The sequence below is a fragment of the Orcinus orca genome, chromosome 11 (genome assembly GCF_937001465.1).
Source record: "Orcinus orca chromosome 11, mOrcOrc1.1, whole genome shotgun sequence".
Taxonomy (NCBI): Eukaryota; Metazoa; Chordata; class Mammalia; order Artiodactyla; family Delphinidae; genus Orcinus; species Orcinus orca.
Genome location: NC_064569.1, coordinates 76,930,090 through 76,955,837, shown reverse-complemented (window position 1 = coordinate 76,955,837; position 25,748 = coordinate 76,930,090). Strand labels below are relative to the sequence as shown.

The 25,748-nt window shown below is 40.0% G+C and overlaps 1 protein-coding gene across 1 annotated transcript in view; it reads left to right on the top strand.

Annotated features, from left to right (window-relative positions):
• The window catches only part of TMCC3 (transmembrane and coiled-coil domain family 3), a 153,627-nt gene extending 130,048 nt beyond the window's left edge, over positions 1 to 23,579 (top strand). Inside the window, exon 5 of the mRNA XM_049695039.1 lies at positions 15,934 to 23,579. Within this exon, the coding sequence (XP_049550996.1) occupies positions 15,934 to 15,936 (3 nt within the window). The 3' untranslated portion in view covers positions 15,937 to 23,579. The remainder of the gene's footprint in view (positions 1 to 15,933) is intronic.
• The last annotated feature ends 2,169 nt before the right edge of the window (positions 23,580 to 25,748 follow it).

Genomic DNA, 25,748 nt, shown 5'->3' with positions numbered 1-25,748 from the left:
GCCCTCTACACTTAGGACTGTGGAAGGGCAGCCAGGAAGCGAGTGTCTCCTTCCACACCAGGCGCAGAGCTAGGGCTTCGGAAGGGATCTAACTCCAGCTGCGCTTGTGTGTGGAGGGCTCGGTGGTCAGGACAGGGGCTCTGGAGCCAGGCTGCTCAGGTTCCAATTCTGGCTCCACTGCTTATGAATGTCACACCCTGAGTGCGTTCCTTAACCACACCATTCTTCAGTCTCCCGTCTGTAAAATGAGGTTGGTAGTAAAATTACCTACCTCATAGTGTTGTCGTGAGGATTGATTATACATAATATATACATATACACAAATGCATATATCGATATAAAAAAAATTCAATTTTAAAAAATTTATATATTACATATTTATTATTATATACTTTTAATGTATTAACCATATTAATAAATTATATATTAAACATAAAATTATATCTGTATATAAATATACACATATTTATATTGTATATATACATGTATCATATATATATGCATATTTGTCAATGTTTATATATTATATATTTATTTTATACATATACTTTATATATATTAAGTATGTTATACATATTATATATATATATATAAAATGATGAACAGGGTCTAGTGCATAGTAAGTGCTGTGTGAGTGTTAGCTTTTGTTATTAATGGGTCATTTCTTCTTACTCTGAAGGGATAAACATTGTGGAGGAAGTTTGGAACTCCCTGGAAGACCCAAGGACTCTTCTTTTTTAAGCCCCTGAACCATTTCTTAAGCAGAAGCAGTGTGACTGTTGTGTGATGACAGGTTGGGCTGAGTGACTCTCAGATTCTAGTTGGTTTGTGCCGCTGTGGGATGTACTAATGGCAAAGGTGCATAAATCTGATCTTCTCTGATATTTTCTCCTATAAATTCAAGTTGGAAATTAGTTCTTCAAAATCGTGATGGCCCAGATATTATTTACATTGCGGGCCCAGCTTAAATATGCGCATTTCCATGAAGCCTTCCTGATTCTCACTTGGAAATAAAATTTCCATATTCTGTGCTTCATCCTTACATCTCTTGTGGCACCTATTGTTATCATTTTAAAGTAAGCTTTGAACATTTTTATGTATCTTTTAGGCAGACTTATCAAGGTATACTTTTTGTACGGTAAAACTCACCCTAATTTTTAGTGTACATTTCTGAGTTTTGACGAACACATTTAGTGGTATAACCACCAGGACCATAATGAAGTTATATAACATATCCAACCCCCAAGAATTCCGTTGTGCCCCTTTGCAGTCAACCCCTCCACAACACCTAGGCAACCTGGTCTGTCACATAAATTGAATCATACCATGTGTTGCCTTTTGAGTCTGACTTCTTTCACTTACATGAAATTCATCCAGGTCGGCGCACGGATCAGCAGTTCACTGCTTTTCAGCGCTGAGTACAACAATAGTAGCCCTTTATTGGATGCATCACAGTTCATTTATCCATTCACCTGTTGAAGAACATTTGGGTTCTTCCAGTTTTTTTTAAGATAATGAGTAAAGCTGCTCGTTTGTATACAAGTTTTTTTGTTTTTAATTAATTATTAATTAATTTTTTTTTTTGCGGTACGCGGGCCTCTCACTGTTGTGGCCTCTCGCGTTGCGGAGCACAGGCTCCGGACGCGCAGGCTCAGCGGCCGCCGCTCCGCGCCATGTGGGATCTTCCCGGACCAGGGCACGAACCCGTGTCCCCTGCATCGGCAGGCGGACTCCCAACCACTGCGCCACCAGGAAAGCCCTAATTTATTTATTTATTTATTCATTTTTGGCTGCATTGGGTCTTCCTTGCTGTGCGCGGGCTTTCTCTAGTTGGTGGCGAGTGGGGGCTGCTCTTCGTTGCGGTGCACATGCTCCTCATTGCGGTGGCTTCTCTTGTCGTAGAGCACTGGCTCTAGGCACGCGGGCTTCAGTAGTTGTGGCTCGCGTGTTCTAGAGCGCAGGCTCAGTAGTTGTGGCGCACGGGCTTAGTTGCTCCACGGCACGTGGGATCTTCCTGGACCAGGGCTCGAACCCGTGTCCCCTGCACTGGCAGGCGGATTCTTAACCACTGCCCCACCAGGGAAGTCCCTGTATACAAGTTTTTGTGTGACTGTAAGTTTTCCTTCCTCTTGGGTGACACTTTGGAGCGGAATTGCTGGGTTACATGGTACATGCATGTTTAACTTTGTAAGAAACTGCCAAGCTGTCCTCCAAAGTGGCTGTACCGTTTTGCATGCCCATCCAGCAATGAATTCTAGTTACTCTGCATCCTTGCCAGTGTGCTTCCTTCTTCTCTTCCCTCCTTCCCTCTCCCTCTCCCTCTCTCCCTTTCGTTTTTTCTTTCACTGGCATTATAATAGGTGTGTAGGGGAGTGAACTTTTTGTTGAGGTATAATATACTTACAGAAAAGCGCACAAATCCTGTGTCAAGCTTGATGAACTTTTACAAAGTGAATGCATCCTTGTAACCACCATCCCAATCAGAAATCAGAGCATTACCTGTGCCCCAGAAACAACCCTGTGCCCTCTCCCTGTGCTGTGGAGTAAATGTGGCTCCCCCTCTGCCAATGCATGTTTTGAAATCCTAACCCGCAACGTGACAGTATTAGGAGGTGGGGCCTTGGGGAAGTGATTAGGTCATGAGAATGGAGTCCTCCTGAATGGGATTAGTGCCTTTATAAGAAGAGACACTAGAGAGCTTGCTTTCTCTCTCTCTGCTCCATACTAAAGGCAACCTTATTCTGACTTCTATCACCATAGATTAATTTTTGGACCTTCTATAAATAAGATACACTTATACTCCTTTATGTGGCTTCTTTTGCTCAATATTATGTTTGAGAGGTTCATCCATACTGTCGCATGTAGTTATAGTTTGTTTATTTTCTTGCTGTAGAGCATTCCATTGTATGAATATACCACAATTTATTGAACTGTTTTCTTTTGGGTTGTTTCCAGTTGTTGTCTTTTATGAGTGATGCTTCTGTGAATATTCTCATGGCCATTGGGAAGGTACCCAAGACCACCATCTGGTTCAATAATTCACTAGAAGGACTCACAGATCTCAGAAAGAAAGCTATTATACTCAGTTATGGTTTATTATAGTGAAAGAATACAAACTAAAATCATCAATGGGAAAAGGTTCATAGGGCCGAGTCCAGGAGAGTTTCAGGTGTGAGCTTCTGTTGTCCTCTCCCAGTGACAGCACTTGCTTCTCCCAGCAGTGATGTGTGGCAATATGTGTGGATTATTGCCAACCAGGGAAGCTCACCCCAGCCTTGGTGTCCAGAGACTTTATTGGGGGTCATGTAGATATGGTGACTGCCCACGTGAGTGTCATTAATCTCCAAGTCCTCCAGAGGTCAATCTGATACCATGTGGCCCAAGGCCCTGACCATAAATCACATTGCTAGCATAGATCAGTGGTCCCCAACTTTTTGGCACCAGGGACCAGTTTCGTGGAAGACAATTTTTCCATGGACGGGGGTTGGGGGGATCGTTCTGGTGGTAATGTGAGCGATGGGGAGCAGCAGATGAATCTTCTCTCGCTTGCCTCTCACCTCCTGCTGTGTGGTTCGGTTCCTAACAGGCCGCGGACCAGGGGGGTTGAGGACCCCTGGCATAGATGATCTGGAATATCCTAAAGCCCCCAGTCAAGACCTTCCAAGGGCTTAGAGGTTACCTCCTAGGAGCTGCTCAAGAAGCAAACCTTTGTTTGGGCAAGGGTAAGCCATTATTGCATACTTACTTGTATGTGTCTTTTGGTCAATATAGGTAGCATTTCTGATGGACATATATGGAGGAATAGAGTTGCTGTGTCATAACTCATGCATATGAGTTATTATGAGTTATTATCAACAGTTTTCCAAAGTGGCTGTATCAGTTTATTTACATTCTCACTAGCAGTAGAAGAGCTCCATTTGTACATGTCTTAGCCAACACCTGCTGTTGCCAGATATTTCATTTTATTTATTTTAGCCTTTCTGGTGGGTGGGTAGTAAAATCTCACTGTGCTTTCAATAGGCGTATCCCTGCTGAATAATGGTGATGAGCATGTTTTTGTGTGCTTATTAGTCATTTTTATATCCTCGGCACTTACTATTATCAACTTCCTATATTGTAATTTAATTCAAGTCAATAAAACAGTCATATAAAACTCTAGCATGTGCCAGACCCTGTGCTGAGGCAGTGAGGAATGTAACAGTGAACAAAATGTAGTTCATGCCTTCCCCACACATACATACACACACACAGAAGAGGAAGCTCCTTATGTATTGATGCAGAAAGGTCCCCAATATATTCTAAGTAAAAAAAAGGTGCAGAAAAAATGTGTATAGTATGCTACCATTTGTGTGGAATGTTTGCAGGAGAAATGAATACACACACGCACACATACACATATATATTTAGTCTTGGATCACGCATAAACATTTTTCAGGTGGGTAAACAGAAACTATAATAGCTACTTGTAAAGGAAGAAAACAAAGTCAATGGGGGATGATGGGGAGGGGAAAGAGACTTTTCACTGTGCAGTGAATCTTTCATACCATCTGAAGAGTCAACTAATCATGAATTGAAAATATTTAAAATTCCATAAATTTCCAAAGAGCAAGACTTGAATTTGGCACACACTGGCAACCATGTACATAGCATGTACGTTGTATTTAGGTATTATAAGCAATCTAGAGTTGATGTAAAGTATGCAGGAAAATGTGTGTAGGTTATATGCAAATATTATGCCATTTTAGGTAAGGGACCTGAGCATCCTCAGACTTTGGTAAAGCAGGGCAGGGCAGTGGCGGGGGTGGGGTGGGAGTGTCCTGGAATCATTCTCTCGTAGATAGTGAGGGAATACCGTTTTATACTCTGATGTGTAAGCAATGTAAATCGTTTTACCTAAACCTAAGTCTTTTTACCTTTTAAAATCATTGTATAGAAATATTTAAGAAAAAAGTAAATATTGCTTCTGTCTCCATTCTGTTTATAGTCTAGTTGGGAGGAATTGTGGGGAAATTATGGACACTAGTTATGGACAGTAGTTATGGATACTAGTGAAGGGGAGACTACAGGATCCTTTGGTAAAACATACAAGGGCCACCTAACCCAGGATTTTTTTTTGAGGAAGTGTATTTCCTGCACAGTTTCCCAGAGGAGCCAATGTCTAAGCTGAGACTGAAGGGCCAGTGCGACTTAGTCTGGGAAAGTCTGGGGATTGGGAAGGATGTTGTTGATGGAGGAGGCCACAGCCTGGGTCTGACGGTGGAGCGCAGTGTCCTGGGCTCCAAACTGTGAGCAGTTCTGTGTAAGGGGATGGAGGAGCCCCGGTGAGGAGGCGTAGCAACAGTTAACTGGGGCTAAATCTTGAAAGCTCTGCAGATGCTGGATGCCTAAGGCTTGGGGAGCCACCTTAGGGTGTTTAAGCAAGAGAGCAACAAGAACACACTTGCGTTTCAGAAAGATCACTTTGACTCAGAGAGAATGGATTGCAGGACTACAGGCTGTAGGAGGCTATGGAGAATATGGCATCGTGGGTAAGAACTTGGGCTTTGGAGTCAAACCCACTTAACCTGCTTGTGTAAGTGGAAGAAAATTGCACCTCCCTCATAGAATTATTGGAAAAGTAGAATGAGAAAATGCTTATAGGGTCATTATCACAGTGCCTAATACAAAGTAAACCTTCAATAAACATTAGATATTATTACAATATTCTCCTGAGTCTGACCACTTCTCACCACCTCTACCTCTACATTTCTAACCCTGGCCACCATCTTCTTTTACCTGGATCATTAGGGTAACCTCCTAACAGGTCTGCCAGCTGCCATGCCTGCCCCATCAGTCTATCCCTTACAGCAGCCAGATTTCTTTCAAAATGTGACTCCATCACAGACACAGCCTCGTTTTCCTAGTATGTGAAGGACTAGAAAAAGATTGATAATCCAGTAGAAAAATGGGTAAATAAGATAAATAGGCAATTCATTGAAAAAAACCACAAATGGGTCTGAAGTGTGTAAAGTAATTGCTCAGTCTCATTCATAAGAAACATGCAAATTAAAACCATTTTTCCACCTATCAGATTGGCAAAGACCAATGTGTTAGATAATACTCTGATAATTGCAAGTAACATATTGCTGGTGGCATAGTAACTTGTTACAACCTTAATGGAAGGCAATCTAGCAACACTTGTGAAAAATACCAAAGCACAAACCTTTTGACACAGCCATTTAATTATGTGAACTTACCTTATAGCTATAATGTCGCTTATGTAAAACATCTATAAAAATGTATTAACTTCAGCATTGTTTGCAATAGCAAGATATGACTGCCCCACAACCACCTCTAATTTCTTATTGCTCTTTTCCCTTGGACACTAAACTCAATTGACAAACCTACTATTTCTAACATGCCAAGCATTGCTCCTGCCTCAAAGCTATTCACATGCTATTCCCTCTGCCTGGAATGCTGTTCTCTCCACCTGAAATGCTGTTCCCTCAGATAGCCAGATGGTTCAGTTCCTCTCTTCATTCAGTCCTCTGTTCAAATGTCATCTCTTCAAGGAGGACTTCTCTGATTACCCCATTTAAGTAGCAGCTCCCCATCACTCTGCTCCATTATAATGCTCTATTAGTTAGCTTTTGCTGTGTAACAAACCATACCCGAACCTAGTGTCTTAAAACAACAAACATTATTATTTTTTGACATTCTGTGGGTTGGTTGGGCAGTTCTTCTGGTTGGGGCTGGTTTGGCTGTGGCCAGACGGTCTCAATGGCCTCATTCACATGTATAGGATCTTAGCTGGAATAGTTGAAATGGCTGGGATAATACTTGTTCATATGGTAGCAGAAGAATTCTCAGAAGCCAGAGAAAGCAAGTCCACTACACAAGTACTTTTCAGTATCTTGTTTGCACCTCATTTGCTGATGTCATGTTGGCTAAAACATGTCATATAGTTGAGCCGGAGTCATTGTGGGAGGAAAATACTCAAGGGTGTGGATACTGGGAGGCATGACTGGGGACCATTACTACAATATTGGGGCATAGATTCTTCATAGCACTTATCACCATTAGATATTATACTATACATTTGTTCATCAATTAACTGTATCCTCTACATGAGGAGTATAGAGCCCTCATGAAGACAGGGGCTTTGTTTTGTTTACTACTTATCTCTTCAGCGCCTAAAAAAGTGCTTGGTATATACTAGGCACTCAATACGTATTTACTGAATAAGTGAATTAATGAATAAGGAGATAGTTAGGAGGCTGTTGTAATAAAAAGTGGGAGAAGGGGAGCAGGAGGGATGGTGACCTGGCCTAAGGCAATGGCAGTGAAGATTGAGAGAAGTGGCTGAAGTGACCAGATAGTAGAGGTATTATGTGGGAATATAAACAAAACTTAGTGATTGCTTATATGTGGGAAATAAGAGAAAGAAGTCAAAGATATTTCATGTTTCTGAGTTGGCCAATTTTTTATTAATTAATACCCTTAAATGCACATAAGTCCATCTCAAGAAGCCTAAGCAATAGGGAAACTGATTGGAAAGATAATGGGAAAGATCAGATAATTGAAGGCTTGTATAACAAACAGGCAAAAGGGAAGGGAATGCAGTTCGGTCTTAGGAAAACTGGATCTAGTCTCAAACATGACCATGACTCTAAAATTCTCTTTACTATATGTCTTTTTGAGAATTGGCTGTACTTTCTCTGTCAGTTTGTTTTCCTAACTTTACTGCCACTGGCAGTTCCTAAATTTCCAATGTAGGGACAACTGGTTTTTCCTATCTTCAGTTTTTTACGACTGTTTTTTATAAGTTCTGTGGTAGAGCTCTCGCTGACTCATTCCCCAACCAGTCAACTGTGGTCAGTGGGGTAGCGTACCATGACAGGCCCAACCTAGATTAGGGGTCCACTCTAGACTAATGGGCTAAGAGCAGGAGGATGGGACCATTAAGAACTTGGTAATGTAGCTGGAACCACATGGTTGGTGTAAGAGGGAGAGAAGTTAACTAAAGAAGGGAGTGCTATTCATAGACACAGGGAACTCAGGAGAGGATTTTGGGTGAATATGTGTGCACTTATTAAAAAATCTCTGTTATTGGACTCTATTTAAGGCAGAATCTCTGTCTGATTCATCCCTCACAGAATTATACACACAAACACACACACACATTTTACTAAAAAAGAAATATGATTGTCTTAGTGCTTGTTTTCTTAATATATCATTTTAACACTCTTTTATAGGATTTTAATGACAATAGTGTCCTAAGATATAAATATACCAAAATTTATTTAACTAATTTTCTGTTGGTAGACATTTAGGTGGCTTCCAGGGTTGGTTTGTTTGTTTTGCTTATAATTGATAATATATATGTGTAAATTTTGGGCCTCCTCAAGACCAATGCCACTTCTGATACCAACTGAAAGTTTGGAGGTCCCCAAGACCACTCTCAGGTTCAATAATTTGCTGGAAGGACTGACAGAACTAGGTGAAAGCTGTTACCCTCATGCTTATAGTTTGTTAGGGTGGAAGGGTGCAGATTAAAATCAACCATGGAAAGAGGCACATGGGGCAGAGTCCGTGAGAGTTCCAAGCAGTAAGCTTCCAGTTGTCTTCTCCCAGTGGAGTCATGGGCAGCCCTAGCTCCTCTCAGAAACAATGTACATGACAATACTCCATAAGCATTGCCCACCAGGGAAGCTCACTTGAGCCTTGATGTCCAGAGTTTTTACTGGGGCTTGGTCACAGAGATATGGTCTACTACCTACATGGCTGACCTTAGCCTCCAGCTCCTATAGGGTTTAAGCTGATACAATGTGGCTCAAGGCCCCAACCGTCAATTCATTGTTAGCACTGACAATCTGGTGTAGCCCAAAGGCCCCAGATAAGCAAAGGCACTCTTACCAGGCAGGACATTCCAAGGGCTTAGAGGTTACCTCACAGAAGCTGAGAGCAAAGACCAGACCTCTCTTTGGATAACGTTAATTCTTTACTTCTCAGTATATAATATATTGATATATAATACTGTGACGAACACCCTAATAGTTTTATCTTTTTTGAAAAAGTAGCTTTTTTGTCTTTATAAAAATGAATGGGCCTTCCCTGGTGGCACAGTGGTTGAGAGTCCGCCTGCTGATGCAGGGGACACGGGTTCGTGCCCCGGTCCGGGAGGATCCCACATACTGCGGAGCGGCTGGGCCCATGAGCCATGGCCGCTGAGCCTGCGCGTCCAGAGCCTGTGCTCCGCAACGGGAGAGGCCACAACAGTGAGAGGCCCACGTACCGCAAAAAAGGAAGGAAAAAAAAAAAAAAAAAAAAAGAATGCATGTCCTTTATAAAACAAAACAAACAACATAGTAAAGTAAAACAAAGAGAGCAAAATTAGGGCTTCCCTGGTGGCGCAGTGGTTGAGAGCCCGCCTGCCGATGCAGGGGACACGGGTTCGTGCCCCGGTCCAGGAAGATCCCACATGCCGCGGAGCGGTTGGGCCCGTGAGCCATGGCCGCTGAGCCTGTGCGTCAGGAGCCTGTGCTCTGCAACGGGAGAGGCCACAACAGTGAGAGGCCCGCGTACCGCAAAAAAAAAAAAAAAAAAAAAAAAGAGAGCAAAATTAGCCCAAATTCAATCACTAGGTGATAATGGTGATTATAACATTGGAGTATGCCCTTGCAGACACCTTTTATGCAGTTTATATACCTAATAAGTATAGAGTTTTATATCAACAAAATCATCGTATTCATGTTGACTAACAATTAGTTTAAATTTTTAAATTGTTTTTATTAGCCATTGACTAGATAAAAAAATATTTATGAAGTAAAAAGAAGCATATTTCTCACCAAACACCCATAACTCATCATCAAGTTTAAGGGAGAAAACTCAATATTTTTGTTACCTTTAGAGTCTCTTGTGTGCCTCTCTCCAACTTGTGCTCCTTCCTCTCCCTCAGAGGTAACCACTATCCTGAATTTATGCTCATCATTACCTTGTTTTTAGTTTTACCACATATATTTGTTTCTCTAAACTACATATGAATTAGTTTTTGCATGTTTTTGAGTTTTATACAAATGGAATCATCCTGTATACATTATTCTGTGACTTACTATTTCCTCACAACAGTGTTCTTGAGAGCATCCATTTTCACTGCTGTGTTTATTTATTTATTGCACTGTTGGTTGACAGTGGGGATTGTTTCTGTTTTCTTGGTCTTACAAACAGTGTGGATATGAACAAGAGTTTCTCTTGACTACATGCCCAGGAGTGGAACTGCTGGGTCATGAGATATGCACATCTTCAGCCTCATCAGATAACATCAGACTGTTTTCAGAAGCGGACGTGCCAGCTTACATTCCCACCAGCAGTGTAAAAGTGTTCCAATGACTTTACATTCCCACTGACACTTGATATTTATTTTTGTATCTTTGTCTACTACCATGCTGATCAAAGTACAATTAGAAACTTGTGATAGGTATTACCAAATTGCTCCTCAAAAAGGACTTAACAATATATACACCCACTAGCATTCTACGAAAATCTTGTTTCCTTACACCTTAGCCCATAATGAAAACTATGTTTTAATATTTTCCAATTTTAATTTTAATATTTGCCAGATGGCTAGGTGAAAAAATTATCTAATTTTAGTTTGCATTCTTTGTTTACAAAAATTTTCATGTTTTTTGATGTTTGTATTTTTTCTTACATAAAATGTCTTTTCATATAAAATTGTGGTGTTTGTAGATCCAAGGTCAGGGGTGTGAGAGTGGAGCCTTGACTAATGAAAACTTTTCAGACAGAGTAAAGAGGTATGGTTCTGTGCAGCACAAGAAAAGACAAAATTAAGTCTGGAGGTTCTATTATTTCAATTTTAGCATGGCTCTTTCACCCTAATTGAAAGGAAACTGGAGATATTAGATTTTGACAAACTATCAAATTAAATTTTGTTTTCATTGTATGAAACTTATATAGTACAGAATTAGAAAGATATTTTAAAATAGCATTTACATAATTGGATTAGATATGAGTATACCTACAAATAACCTAGACTCGTCCATTTTCTCCAATGATCTCAAAATAACATCCCTATAGTTTTTAATGTTTAATAATTAAAAAACTGAAACTTCAGGAAGATAAATGATTTTTGTACAGTCACAGCAAAGTCAATATCAAGGTCAAGAGCAAATTTCATTTTCAGTCTATCACTATGGCCCAAACTCTTCAAACTGCCTGCAAGTTTTTTATGTATTAGGAATTTAAGTGTTTTGAAGATGAACGACTTCAGCCAGAGAACTGTTAGTTAAAATACAAAACAAAAACATTAGCACTGAGAGCTTCTAAAGTGTTGAAAGCTAAGTGTTTTAATGCTAAAACCCTTGACATTTAAAAGGCTCAGGAGCCAAGGTTATTGAAAGCCAGCTAACATGCAAATTATAATAATTTATCTCTCTCAGGCCTTGGCATGCTTCTTTTTGATGCCAGAAGTAGAGTGAGATATTTGAGATTTAGATTTTTTGGAAACTTGTATAAATTAAAATTATATTCTGCGTGGAAGAATATCCTTGAATCATTTTCCCTATTCCTTTCCCTAGGAACTGGCTGGACTTTACAACCAATTTTGAGTTAGTGCAGGGGGATCAGCTGTGAGAAACATCCATGACACGGTTGAGGACACCCTAACATAAAATATGGTACCTTAGCATGTTGACTATTGTAAGTTGAAGGAATTTGAGAAATGGCCTGTGCAGGAAGAATTTTCTGACCTTCCACTGAAGCAGGTCATAAACCCCTCATATGAGAGGTGCCCTCCCTAAACTTGGAGAAAAGGAGCATCCTTATCTCTGAAGACAAAGGACACAGAGAAGAATCTGAATGAACAGGTCTTGCTAAGTCACCACCAGTTTACTATGCTTTGCAGACACACTTTGTCCTATCACATTTTTTCATGACTTTCCACACTTCATCAAACCTACCATAAAAATACTCAGGTTTAACCACTAGGTCAGGTCTTCACTTCCTTATGAAGCCTCCCATGCTGTGTAAAACTTATATTAACTGAATTTGTATGCTTTTCTCTTGTTAACTTGTCTTTTGTTACAGAGTCCCCAGCCTAGAACTTGGTAGCGTAGAGGAAAAGGATACTTTTCCTCCCCTACATCCAGTAATTTCCTCAGGCTGTCCTTAGCCTCCTAATGCTTCAGGTTTTGATATCCTGTGCCTTCCTTCTGTCTTTCTTCCTCAAGGGTTATTTAGATATAATTTTGGTGTCAATAATAAATGAATGAAAATGAGAGGCAGTAATCTGGTATAATTGTCAATTCTATCCCCAAAGTTAACATTTTGGAATAATGTTCTTTGCTTATAAACAACTTCCTAAACACCTTGGGAATTTGGTGGGGAAGGATGTGATGCGGACTATGTTTTCTTGTTTCAAGGAATTCAACCCTCATTTCTGAGGGATTAAAAACTGTGCCATAGTGTCCTCTATCTTTTTTTCCTCCCCCACAAAGCTAAAAGAATTTATAGTAGGATAAGGTAGGTTTGCAGTTGTTTGGGAGCTCTTCCAATTCCATTCTGTCACAGCCCATCTTCTTTCACTCTCATCTCAAACTTAGGGTCTTGGGGGATTCAGGCATTATTTATTTATCGATCTATCTATTTATTTATTTATTTATCTATCTATCTATTTATTGTTGGGTTGCGTTGGGTCCTCGTTGCTGCACGCAGGCTTTCTACGCTTTGTTGTGGTGCATGGGCTTCTCATTGCGGTGGCTTCTCTTGTTACGGAGCACGGGCTCTAGGCATGTGGGTTTCAGTAGTTGTGGTGCATGGGCTCAGTAGTTGTGGCTCATGGGCTCTAGAGCACGAGCTCAGTAGCTGTGGCGCATGGGCTTAGTTGCTCTGTGGCATGTGGGATCTTCCCGGACCAGGGCTCAAACCCGTGTCCCCTGCATTGGCAGGCAGATTCTTAACCACTGTGCCACCAGGGAAGCCCCCAGGCATTAGTCTTGAGTTAGAGCAAAATAATATAACTGGAAATCATCTTGAAAAGCTAAAATAGGAAGGAAAATCCTCAATGAAATATTAGCAAACTGAATTCAACAATTCATTAAAAGGATCATACACCATGATCAAGTGGGATTTATTCCAGGGATGCAAGGATGGTTCAACATCTGTAAATCAATCAACATGATATCCTACATTAACAAAACAAAGAATAAAAATCATATGATCATCTCAATAGATGCAGAGAATACATTTGACAAAATTCAACAGCGATTTATGATAAAAATTCTCAACAAAGAGGGTATAGAGGGAATGTACCTCAACATAATGAGAGCCACAAATGACATACCCACGGCTAACATCATACTCAACAGTGAAAAGCTGAAAGCTTTTCCTCTAAGATCAGGAACAAGACAAGGATGCCCACTATGACCACTTTTATTCCACATAGTATTGGAAGTCCTAGCCACAGCAATTAAGCAAGAAAAAGAAGTAAAAGGAATTCAGATTGGAAAGGAAGAAGTAAAACAGTCAATATTTGTAGATAACATGGTAATATATATAAAGACTCCACAAAAAAACTGTTAGAACTAATAAATGAATTCAGCAAAGTTGTAGGATACAACATTAATATACAGAAATCCATTGTGTTTCTACACACTAATAGTGAGCTATCAGAAAGAGAAATTGAGAAAACAATCCCATTTACAATTGCATCAAAAAAAAATACTTAGGAATAAATTTAACCAAGAAGGTGAAAGACCTGCACTCTGAAAACTCTAAGACATTGGTGAAAGAAATTGAATATGACACAAATAAATGGAAATATATATCACACTTGTGGATTGAAAGAATTAATATTGTCAAGCTATCTAAAAGCAGTCTAAAAGTTCACTGCAATCCCTATCAAAATACCATGGCATTTTTCACAGAAGTAGAACAAACAATCCTAAAATTTGTATGGAACTACAAAAGACCCTGAATAGCTAAAACAATCTTGAGAAAAATGAAAAAAGCTGGAGGTGTTACACTCCTTGATTTCAGACTATACTTCAAAATTACAGTAATCAAAACAGTTTGGAACTGGCATGAAAACAGACACATAGATCAATGAAATAGAATAAAGACCTCAGAAATTAACCCACGCATATAGGGTCAATTAATCTATTACAAAGGAGGCAAGAATATACAGTGGAAAAATGAGAGTTTTTTTAATAAATGGTGTTGGGAAAACTGGACAGCCACATGCAAATGCGTGAAACTGGACCACTGTCTTACACCATATACAAAAATAAATTTAAAAATGGATTAAAGGGCTTCCCTGGTGGCACAGTGGTTGAGAGTCCGCTTCCCGATGCAGGGGACACGGGTTTGTGCCCCGGTCTGGGAAGATCCCACATGCCACGGAGCGGCTAGGCCTGTGAGCCATGGCTGCTGAGCCTGCGTGTCCAGAGCCTGTGCTCCGCAACGGGAGAGGCCACAACAGTGAGAGGTCCACGTACTGCAAAAAAAAAAAAAAAAAAAAAAAAAAAAGGGTTAAAGACTTGAATGTAAGACTGAAACCATAAAACTCCTAGAAGAAAACATGGGCAGTACACTCTTTAGCATCAGTCTTAGTGATATATTTTTGGGCCTGTCTCCTCAGGCAAGGGAAACAAAAGCAAAACTAAACAAATGGGACTAAATATATCAAACTAAAAAGCTTTTTGCACAGTGAGGGAAATTATCAGTAAAACGAAAAGACAGCCTACTGGATGGGAGATGTTAGTAAATTATATATCTGATAAGGGGTTAATATCCGAAATATATAAAGAACTTATACAACTTAATATCAAGAAGACAAACAACTTGAATAAAAAATTGGCAGAGGACCTGAAAAGACATTTTTCCAAAAAAGACATACAAATGGCCAACAGACACATGAAAAGATGCTCAACATCACTAATTATCAGGGAAATAGAACTCACAATAAGATATCACCTCACACATGTCAGAATGGCAAATATCAAAATGACCACAAATAACTGTTGTTAAGGATGTGGAGAAAAGGGAACCGTCATGCACTGTTGATGGGAATATAAATTGGTATGACCACTATGGAAAATATTTTGGAGGTTCCTCAAAAAATTAAAATTAGCATTACCATATGATCCAGCAATTCCACTTTTGGGTATTTATCTGAAGAAAACGAAAACACTAAGTTGAATAGATACAGGCATCGCTATGTTCATTGCAGCTCTATTTACAATAGCTAAGATATGGAAGCAACCTAAGTTTCCATCAATAGATGAATGGATAAAGAAGATGTGAGATACTTATCTATCTATATCTATCTATCTATCTATCTATCTATCTATCTGTCTATCTATCTATCTAGAGGAATATTAGCCATGAAAAAGAAAGAAATCTTGCCATTTACAACAACATGAATGGACTTAGAGGATATTATGCTGAGTGAAATAAGTCAGACAAAGGCAATTACTATATGATTTCATTTATATGTGGAATCTAGAAAACAGAATAAATGCAAAAACGAAACAGGCACAGACTCAGATACAGAGAACAGAGCTTGGGGTGGAGGGCAAAATAGGTGAAGGGATTAAGAGGTACAGACTTGCAAGTATAAAATAAATAAGTCATGGGGATGTAATGTACAGCATAGAGAATATAGTCAATAATATTGTAACAACTTTGTATGGTGACAGTTGGTAACTAGACTTATCATGGTGACTATTTTGAAATGCATATAAATATCAAATCACTATGATATACGCCTCAAAGTAACATGATATTGTATGTCAATTATATCTCAGTTTAAAAAAGGAAATAAAAATAATAAATGAATAAATAAAAATAGAGAGGTAGTTAAAAGCAGTTTTAGAGTAAAACAATCCTGGGATGGGAACCTGGCATTGAATTTTGTTTTTCCTTCCTTTCCTCCATCAGTGAGTGTTTACTGAGCACGTCCTATATGCTCCTAAGCTTTGAGAATGTAGAAGTGAAAAAGACAGTAGGCGTCCCGGACCCCATGGAGCTTACATAAATGAGAGGGGCGAAGATAGTAAAGATTTCTGATACTGGTAAGTGCTATTAATAAAAATGATGTGGGTGGTTGAAAACTCTGACAGGAAGCCAATTTTAGATAAGGTAATCCCAAAGAAGATATTTGAGCTAAAACGTGAAGGATGAAAAAGAGCCAGCTAGGAAGATGAGCTGAGAGAAGTTTGAGACAGTTCATATTGTTTATACTACAAAATCCCAGAGGCAAAAAGAACTTGATGTGTTTGAGGGAAGGAAAGGACGATATTGTGAGTAAAGAAGAGTGATGGTGGGGGACAGCTATAGGAGACTGGGGCAGGAAGGAGGGGCTAGACCATGCAGGGTCTTCTAGGCTATAGTCAGGAGCTCAAATCATATTCCAAGAGCAATGGGAAGCCATTGAAGGCTTTAAAGCTGGCAAGAGTGGTGGCAATGGAGATGAAAAGAGGTGGATTTAAGATAGATTTGGGGTATAAATCTGACATAACTTGTTTATACATTAGCAGTGGGGTGTGAGGAAAGGGCAGAAATCAAGGATGACTCCGGGATTTTGGCTTGAGCGTCTGGGATAGACAATGTTGTCATTTGCTGAGGCAGGGAAGACTGAAGGACGGGAGCTGTTTAAGATTTATTTTGTTTGAAATACCTATTAGAAACCTGTGTCAAACAGGCAGCTGCATACATGAGTCTGAAATGCATGTTGATATCTGGGGTGGGAGATACACATTTGGGAATTATCAACACATACAAGGCATTTAAAGCTACAGGACTAGAAGAGATCATCTGGGTAGAGAAGAGTGCTCAGGTCCAAGTCGTGGGCAAGCCAACATTTAAAGATCAGGCAGAAACAAAGGAGCTAGCAAAGTGTCTGGTCAGTAAAGCAGGAGGAAATCCAGAAAACTTGAGAATGTTTTAAGAAGTGGTCAACTCTGTTGAAGGCTGAAAGGCTGAACACTTACTTGTGTGGCTTCGAGTAAGTTACTTCATCTATCTATCTAACTCAATTTCCTCATAAAGTAAAATGTGGACAAAAATAGTACCACACTTATAGTGTTGTTGGAAGTATTTAAAAAAAAAGCAACGTATGTAATGTTCTATGTATCTGGCATGTAATGAGTGATAAATGGTAGCTATTCCATTTATTGCTGTTGAGTTCTGAAACCTATAAGGGGGAATATATGTCAGGGGGGAAAAAGTACATACATTTAGTGGAAAAGTTCTGAATAACAGATATCCAGTTTCATTACATCTTGCAATCATTCTTTAATGTTCCTTTTAGTCTTTGTGTCTTAGCTCTGCTGGAATCAGGGCTTAAGATATGAGAATTCCTTCTGCTGTGGATAGTCAAAAGTTGCTATGACAACTGCCTGGAAATGAAAGTCCTGTGCTTTATTTATTTATGTGAGGGTGATGTGCTACAGAAAGAGGGAAACGAGACTGCCACAAATGTTGCCTCACAACCTTTGGAAACAGGACATGTGAGGGCCATCTCCTCTCTCATACTGTCAGTATCCTTTATAATTTATATAAGATTTACTCTCTTCCTCTTTTTTCCATAAAGTATTTGAGGTCTTCGACAATATTAAGATACATATAAGTTAGGCAGTTTTAAAAAGGTAAATCAAGAAGATTAAATACTATTTGGAGGAGAAGTAATCCGTAACAAACATACAATAGCGTTGTTAACACTGTGCAAAAAATTTAACTCCAAGTAGTTTGGAAGTCAAATAAAAATGGAAAACATGATGGTTTAAGGAATTCTCAAAAGTCTGCTTCAAGGCCACAGGCAGGTTGATTAGAAGAGAGAAACTTTTAAACTGATATATACGTTGATACTCTGCAATAATAATAGTAGCCAATATTTGCATACCACTTTATCGTTCATAAAGCACTTTCATGCTTTACAGAAGGTGGTGTTACAGCATTCTATTTTTTCTTCTTGGTCCCCAAACCATACAACAGGTTAACACAGATAGAGAACTTGAATCATAAATCTTTTACTTCCAAAACCCTGCTTTTTCTAGTAAACTAAGAGGCAAATTCCTTACTTGCAACTAAAAAAAAAAAAAATTGTGAAATACAACATTCACAAAAGTACATAAAATTTGTATACATATTTTAAGAAATAACTGTAAAACAAATATCTATGTAGCTGCAATTTCAAGAAATAGAATACTCCTGTAACTCTAGAACAGCATTTCCATTTTTTGGTCTTAGGACTCCCTTATGCTTTTAAAAGTTATTGAGGACTTCAATGAGCTTATGTTTATATGGCCTATATCTGGCAATATTTACATTATTAGAAATTAAAACAGAATTTACAAAAATATTAATTAATTAATTTATTTCTGGCCACACCATACAGCTTATGAGATTTTAGTTCCCTGACCAGGGATTGAACCCCGGGTCCTGGCAGCAAGAGCACAGAGTCCTAACCGTTGGACCACCTGGGAATTCCCTATTAATTTACTTTAAAATAACAGTAAGTTACTGCATGTAACCTAAAGAAAACTTTATGAAGATTAAACATTTGCCAAAACAAAAAAAAGTGAGAAGAGTGATATTTCACAAATTTTTTTCAAATCTCTTTAATGTCTGGTTTAATAGAAGACAACTGGTTTCTCATATCTGATTCTGCATTCAGTCTGTTGTGATATTCTGCTTTTGGTTTTTGGGGGTACAGGGCAAGCATGTCAATTATTAAGAACTGAAGACAGTCAAGGCCCAGTGGACTCGGGAAGAGCTTTTTACCTCCCCTTGAACTGCCTAAAACCATTCAGATAGGGAACTTGTACCAAGAAGAGCACTGTTACCAAAAATAACTTTTTATATCCTAAAGACTTATCTGCATGGCATGGCAAACATTTGTTCACCATAGATCTGCTCTTCTTGTCTTCCTGTGAATTATCTTCCTTCCCTTTGAGACCTCACACCCCTATCCTCTTCTCCTTAGCTCAGGATGGTATATAAGCATCAATTACCTGACAGCCGAAGAGTCTCTCAGGTCTATGTGGGCTCCCGTACGTACAAAATTAAAGTTTTCTCCTGCTAATCAGTCTTACGTCAGTTTAATATTAGGCCAGCCAAAGAAGGTAGAATGGACAAAGGGAAACGTTTTCTGCCCCCAGAGGGTTAAGTATATGAAGAAAATCTGGCCCCACACAGAAATGTAGTTGGAAAAGGGGCCCTATTTTAGTGGCCTTTTCAGATAACTGTGGATATTCTTTGTACTATACCAGACCTCCACAGGTACTAGTTTTTAAAGGTTAGTTGCAATGTGGAATCTAAAACTATATCATATTCTGTGACATTAAAATCAGTTCGTCTAACTTGTTCTTTGAATGACTCTGTCACCCATACATGATTTGGTAACATTATGCACCGTTCGTTTGGAAAATACTGCTTCACTGAGTTATGCAGATTTTCCAAATATTGACACATTTCATTATATAATATCAAAAAAAAATCACATTCACTAATCTCACTACCAACCTCACCACAGAAATCTTTCAAGTACTGGTATGTAGTCAAGTGCACGATGGTGGATGCAAGTTTTCCAAATTTCTAGTTTCCACTTGCAAGTTCGAATTTTGTCATTGGCATCAAATAGCATCACTTATTTTCCTTGAAGTGACTGGCACACTTTTTGAGAAAATGTCTCCCAAATACCCAAGTCTGTACAACTTTTGTCAGCATTCTTTCAAATAAAAATGGTGTTCTATAAAAAAGTGTCAAGTTCAGCACTCAACTGCACAAGTGCTTTTCCTTGAGACAGCCATTGTCCTTAGGGTGTGCAGCAGAGTGCTTTATGTTCTCAAAATGTGGTCTCCAAACCAGCAGCCTCAGTATCACCTGGGAACTTGTTCAAAAATACCCCCTCCAGGTGATTTGGATTCCCTCTAAATTTTGAGAACCACTGCTTCAGTCTTCTAGCAGTGGTTCTCAGTCTTGGTCGCATGTTAGAATCACCTGAGTAACTTAAAATTTCCAATGCCTAGTTACTCTTGATCAATTAAGTCACAAGGGTGAGACCCAGATATAAGTATTTTTTTTAAGTTCCCTTGATGATTCCAAAGTGCAGGCACTGCCTTTGACTATCTGTCCCAAACAGTTCTCAGCTCTTTCTTGTCTGGGTGCTGGGTAGTCGTCTATTGAAAATGAAGCTCTCTGACAAGTTTCTGGAGTGTTAATAACTAGCCTGCTGCTCTTTGGAGAAAAATCAATTTGTCTTCAGAATGATTTTCCCATCTTGAATAGTTAGGAAATCCCAAATGGTGAACAAGAAAATGTCCTGGGAGAACTCAAGATACTTTGAATTGTTAAGCCTCTTTTTTAGGAAAGTAGAAATCCTGGCAGGTCTGGTGAGGTATCTGCTTTGGTTACCACTGAAGCTGCCCATTCAGCTGCCAAGGCTTGCTCTTCTCCATAGCCTTCATGTCTCCACAGACTGTCTTAGATTAGCAGCTGTCACCCTTATTGGACTCAATATTCCCATTTTATAATAAATATTTTTAACCGTCTGCAAATGAAACACATATATAGTGCAATCTGCCTACGTACATCATTAAAAAAAAATCAATTTAATGCCCTACCTGTATTATAAAGGATAAATAAAATGAGGTTAATTTATAATAAATATCGTATTAAAATATGTAAGTCCTTGGGAAGGAATTGGCAGGTATAATGAAGTTGTCAGGTGTTGGCGTATGCATTTTATAAAAAATTTTTATTATAAAAATTTCAAACATGCTGAAGTAGAGAGAATAGAATTGTGATATTGTGATTTACAACAAGAAACATATTTGGTCTTCATCCCATTTCTGGCATAGAACTCCTAAACCCCTTGGAATTTCTTAAGAGATCAGCAAAGCTGTCTTTTGTTATGTTAATGAGGCAACTTTGGGAAAGTACCTACGGATGGGGGCTGGTCACCAGAGGAGCTACAGGTGATTAGAGGGTTGGAACTTTCAGTCCTGCCCCTCCCCCTACCTCCGAGTAGGACAGAGGGGCTGGAGGTTGAACCTGTTGCCAATGGCCAATGATTAGTCGCGCCTATGTGATGCAGCCTCCATAAAAACCCAAAAGGATGGGGTTCAGAGAGATTCTGGGTTGGTGAACACAGAGAAATTTGGGGAGAGTGGTGCACTCTGAGAGGGCATGGAATTTCTGTGACCTTTCCTCAAACCTTGCCCCATGCATCTCTTCTATCTGGCTGTTCTTAAGCTACCTCCTTTTATAATAAACCGGTAATCTAGTAAGTAATCTAGTAAGTAAAATGTTTCTGTGAGCTCTGTGAGCCTCTCTAGCAAATTAATCTAATCTGATGAAGGGGTCACGGGAACCTCCAATCTATAGCCAGTCAGTCAGAGTACAGGTGGTAACCTGGGCTTGTGATTGGCCTCTGAAGGAAGGGCGTTTGCTCAGGCTGTGGAACTGAGCCCTTAACCTGTGGAATCTGATGCTGTCTCTGGGTAGGCTGTGTCAGAATTGAGTTGAATTGTAGGCCACCCAGCTAATGTCTGGAGAATTGCTCGGTGCTGTGGGAACTCCTTCCCCCACTCACCATACACACAACTGAAATTGGGTTCAGAATCATATTGAAGTATAATGAACTACGTACTTATCAGAACCCAGCTTCAACTGTGATCAGTTATAAATGGCCAATCGTTTTTATCAAATTCATTAGCATTACCTCAGACCACTGAACCAGAATCTCTGCGGTAGGGCCCAGGAATTTGTGTTTTAACAATCTCTCCAGCTGATTTGTAGCTCCACTAAAGTTTGAGAACCACTGACCTACATAACATTCCCCACCTTCTCAGATCATTGAAGGCAAAGCCCAGATAACACTCAGATATATTATTTCATTCACAAATATTTTACTTAAAAAACCCATAATCACATACCACTATGTCAGCTAACAAGTTATAATTCCTGAATATCAGCAAATATTGAGAGTTTTACATTTTCTCAGATTTTCATGTGTCTTTTTATACTTGATTCGTTTGAGTCAGTTCAAACACTGCCCTAGGTTGATATGTCTCTTAAAACGCTCTTAATCTGATGATTTTTCTCTTTTTTTATTTCCTGCCATTTATTTGTTAAAGAAACTGGATCATTTGTCACAGAGTTTCCCACGTTCAGGATTTTGCTGATTGTGTCCCTATGTTGTTGCTTTGTCATGTTCCCTCTACCTCTGTATTTACTGTAATCTAGCTGTTAGATCTAGAGGCTTGATCATAGTCAAGTTTGATTTTTTTGTCAGGGGTATTTCACAGGTGGTGCTATGCCCTGCTCATTGTATCACACCAGAAAGCGCATCAATATCTGGCTGTTTTTCTGATGTAAAGGTTGATTAGTGGGTTCAAATGCTGACAGCATGAGCTCTTCTGTATCAGTGTTTACCAGCAGCCTTTTACCTAATGGTCTTAGCAGCCACTTGATCATGGCCTCTGTTCATTATTTCCCTAAGAGATGCAAAATGGTAATATTCTAACTTTTATAATTTTTTCTGTATTTATTACTTGAAATTAAAACTTTCTCTTCAAATATTTGTATAGGAAATACAATTTGGACAGGAAGGGGAATATAGGTGCTCAATTTAACTCCTTTACTTTATAAACTAGTCCTCAAATGAATTTATACTCAATTTTTACTTTTGAATATCATTATGTACTTATGGATTTTAATGTATTTGATATTTTTAATTCACTTCAGTCATAATTCATTATGATGCTTAAATTGTCCTCTTCGGCCAGAAGAAAGCAAGAATGGAGGTGCAGGAGGGACTTCCCTGGTGGTCCAGTGGTTGAGAATCCGCCTTCCAATGCAGGGGACGTGGGTTTGATCCCTGGTCAGAGAACTAATATCCCACATGCTGGGGGGCAACTAGAGAGCCTGCACCACAACTAGAGAGCCCACATGCCACAACTAGAGAGCCCGTGTGCCTCAACTACTGAGCCCGCATGCTCTAGAGCAGCAGTCCCCAACCTTTTTGGCACCAGGGACCAGTTTTGTGGAAGACAATTTTTCCATGGATCAGGGGTCGGGGGGGATGGTTTGGGGATGATTCTAGCGCATTACATTTATTGTGTACTTTATTTCTATTATTATTACATTGTAATATATAATGAAATAATTATACAACTTACCATAATGCAGAATCAGTGGGAGCCCTGAGCTTGTTTGCACTTGCCACTCACTGTTAGGGTTTTGATATGAGTCTGCAAGCAGTTGATTTATTATGGTCTCTGTGCAGTCAAACCTCTCTGCTAATGATAATCTATATTTACAGCCACTCCCCAGTGCTAACATCACTGCCTCAGCTCCACCTCAGATCATCAGGCATTAGATTCTCATAAGGAGCACCCAACCTAGATCCCTCACATGCGCAGTTCACAGTAGGGTTCGTGCTCCTATGAGAATATAATGCTGCTGCTGATCTGACAGGAGGCGCAGCTCAGGCAGTAATGTGTGCGATGGGGAGCGGCTGTAAATACAGGTGAAGCTTCGCTCGCTTGCCCACCACTCACGTCCTGCTGTGCAGCCTGGTTCCTAACCCCAGGGTTGGGGACCCCTGCTCTAGAGCCTGTGTGCCACAACTAGAGAGCCCACACGCCACAAATACTGAGCCTGTGCGCTCTGGAGCCTGCATGCCACAACTAGAGAGAGATTGCGCACCTCAACTACTGAGCCTGCGCACTCTGCAGCCTACATGCCAGAACTAGAGAAGCCCACGCACTGCAACTAGAGAAGCCCACAATGAAGAGTGCATGCGCCACAATGGAAACCTAGCACAGCCAACAAAACAGAATGGAGGTGCAGGAGGCTAAGGGCTGTCACCTCAATAAAAAGGCACAATATGTTTGTTGCTCAGTTCCTGAATTAGAGCCAGTTTTCTGATCTGGAATCCACTAACTAAAGAAGTGGCTGTGTCCCTAGGAGAAGGATTCTGCAGCATTGTGTAAAGTATACTCTATTGTAATGATTCCTTCAGTCATTCCCCAAAGGGACCCAGGGTATTTACTTAAGGCATTTATAATGGGGAAAGGGCAATGCCCAGTCATTTCAAGAGCTTTGGAGCTAGGTTCTGAGTAGACTTTGGTAACTGGAGACCCAAAATATCATCATGGCCCCCTGTTAGAGCTGGGGCTTACACAAGCAGCTAATAGAGTCCTAGCTAAAATCTGGTCTACAGAGAATTCACTGGGTCTGCAGACTCACCTGCCAGTCATTCCCCTGGTCCCTGAGTATATAATTGCAATAGACATACTTAGCAGTTGAAGTATTGGGTCATTAGGCTGTTAGATAAGAGCTATCATAGTAAGGAGGACCAACTGGAAGCCTTTAAAATTGTTCCTCAGCCCAGCTAAGATAATGAAAACTTATATTGTGTCCCAGAGGAGATGGTGGTGTTTAGTGCCACTCTGGATCCCAGTGAATGTAGCGTACCACAGCAAGCTTAGCCAAGTAGTAGTCCCAATTCAAGATGTGTTGGACATGTTATCATTGCTAGAGCAGATTAATAAGACCTCAGGTACATGGTATGTGGCCATTGATTTGGTGAATGCATTCTTTTATATTCCAATCAGAAATAAGGATAAGAAGTAGTTTACATTGATGTGGAAGAGATATTTATTTCCAGTTTTGTCCAAGGACTATGTGACCTCTTCTATCCTCTATTTTAATATAGTATGAAGGGATCTGGACTGTCCGGACATCCTGCAGAATGTCACATTGATGTGTTATACCAATAATACACTGATGGGTAGGACGAGCAAGAGGTGGCTTGTATACTAGAGGCCTTGGTAAGATACATGCATCCAGAGGGTAAGAGATAAACCTTAAGAAGACTCAGTGATCTGCCACTTCTGTAAGGTTTTTAGAGGTCCAGTAGTCAGTGGCATGTGGAGACATCCCCTCCAGAGTAAAAGACACATTTTTATATCTTGCGTCACCTACTATAATGAAGCACGATATCTGATGGGCCTCTTTGGGTTCTGGAAGCGCGAATTCCACACCTAGGAATATTGCTCTGGCTCATATCCTGGGTGACAGTTCTGTGCAGCCTGGAACAGCATTGGGCTCTGCAGCAGTCAGTGTGGAACTTACAGCAAGTCCCAGTGGGAGATCACAATATAGGCCCCTGGGATTTTAGAGCAAGGCGATGCCATATGCAGCAGAGGACTTTACTCCTTTCAAGAAACAGCCCCTGGCATGGTACTGGGCCCTAGTAGAGCCAGAAAGCTTGACTATGGGGCACCAAGTTATCATGTGTCTGGAAGTACCCATCATGAGCTGAGTTCTGTCAGATATGCCCAGTCATAAAGTTGATGGACCCGGCAGCAGTTCATCATAATATGGAAATGATGCATTCACAATCAAACTCCAATAGGACGAGAAGGCGTGAGTAAACAACATGAGCTAGTAGTCCAGACCCCCGTATCACCCACTATGCTTGTACCAGTACCCCATGCTCAGGCTGTATGGCTACATAGGGGGTCATATTTGACCAGCTGAGGGAGGAGAAAAAAACTCAAGCTTGATTATGAATGGGTTGGCTTGGTATATGGGTGGGACCTGAAAAATGGACGGCAGCACATTACACCACATTCAGTGGTGTCCCTAAAAGACAGTGGAGAGAGAAAAGCTTCCTAAAGGGCAGAGCTTCAAGCAGTATAGCTGGTCATCTGCTTTGAGTGGAAGAGGAAGTGACTGGTGGT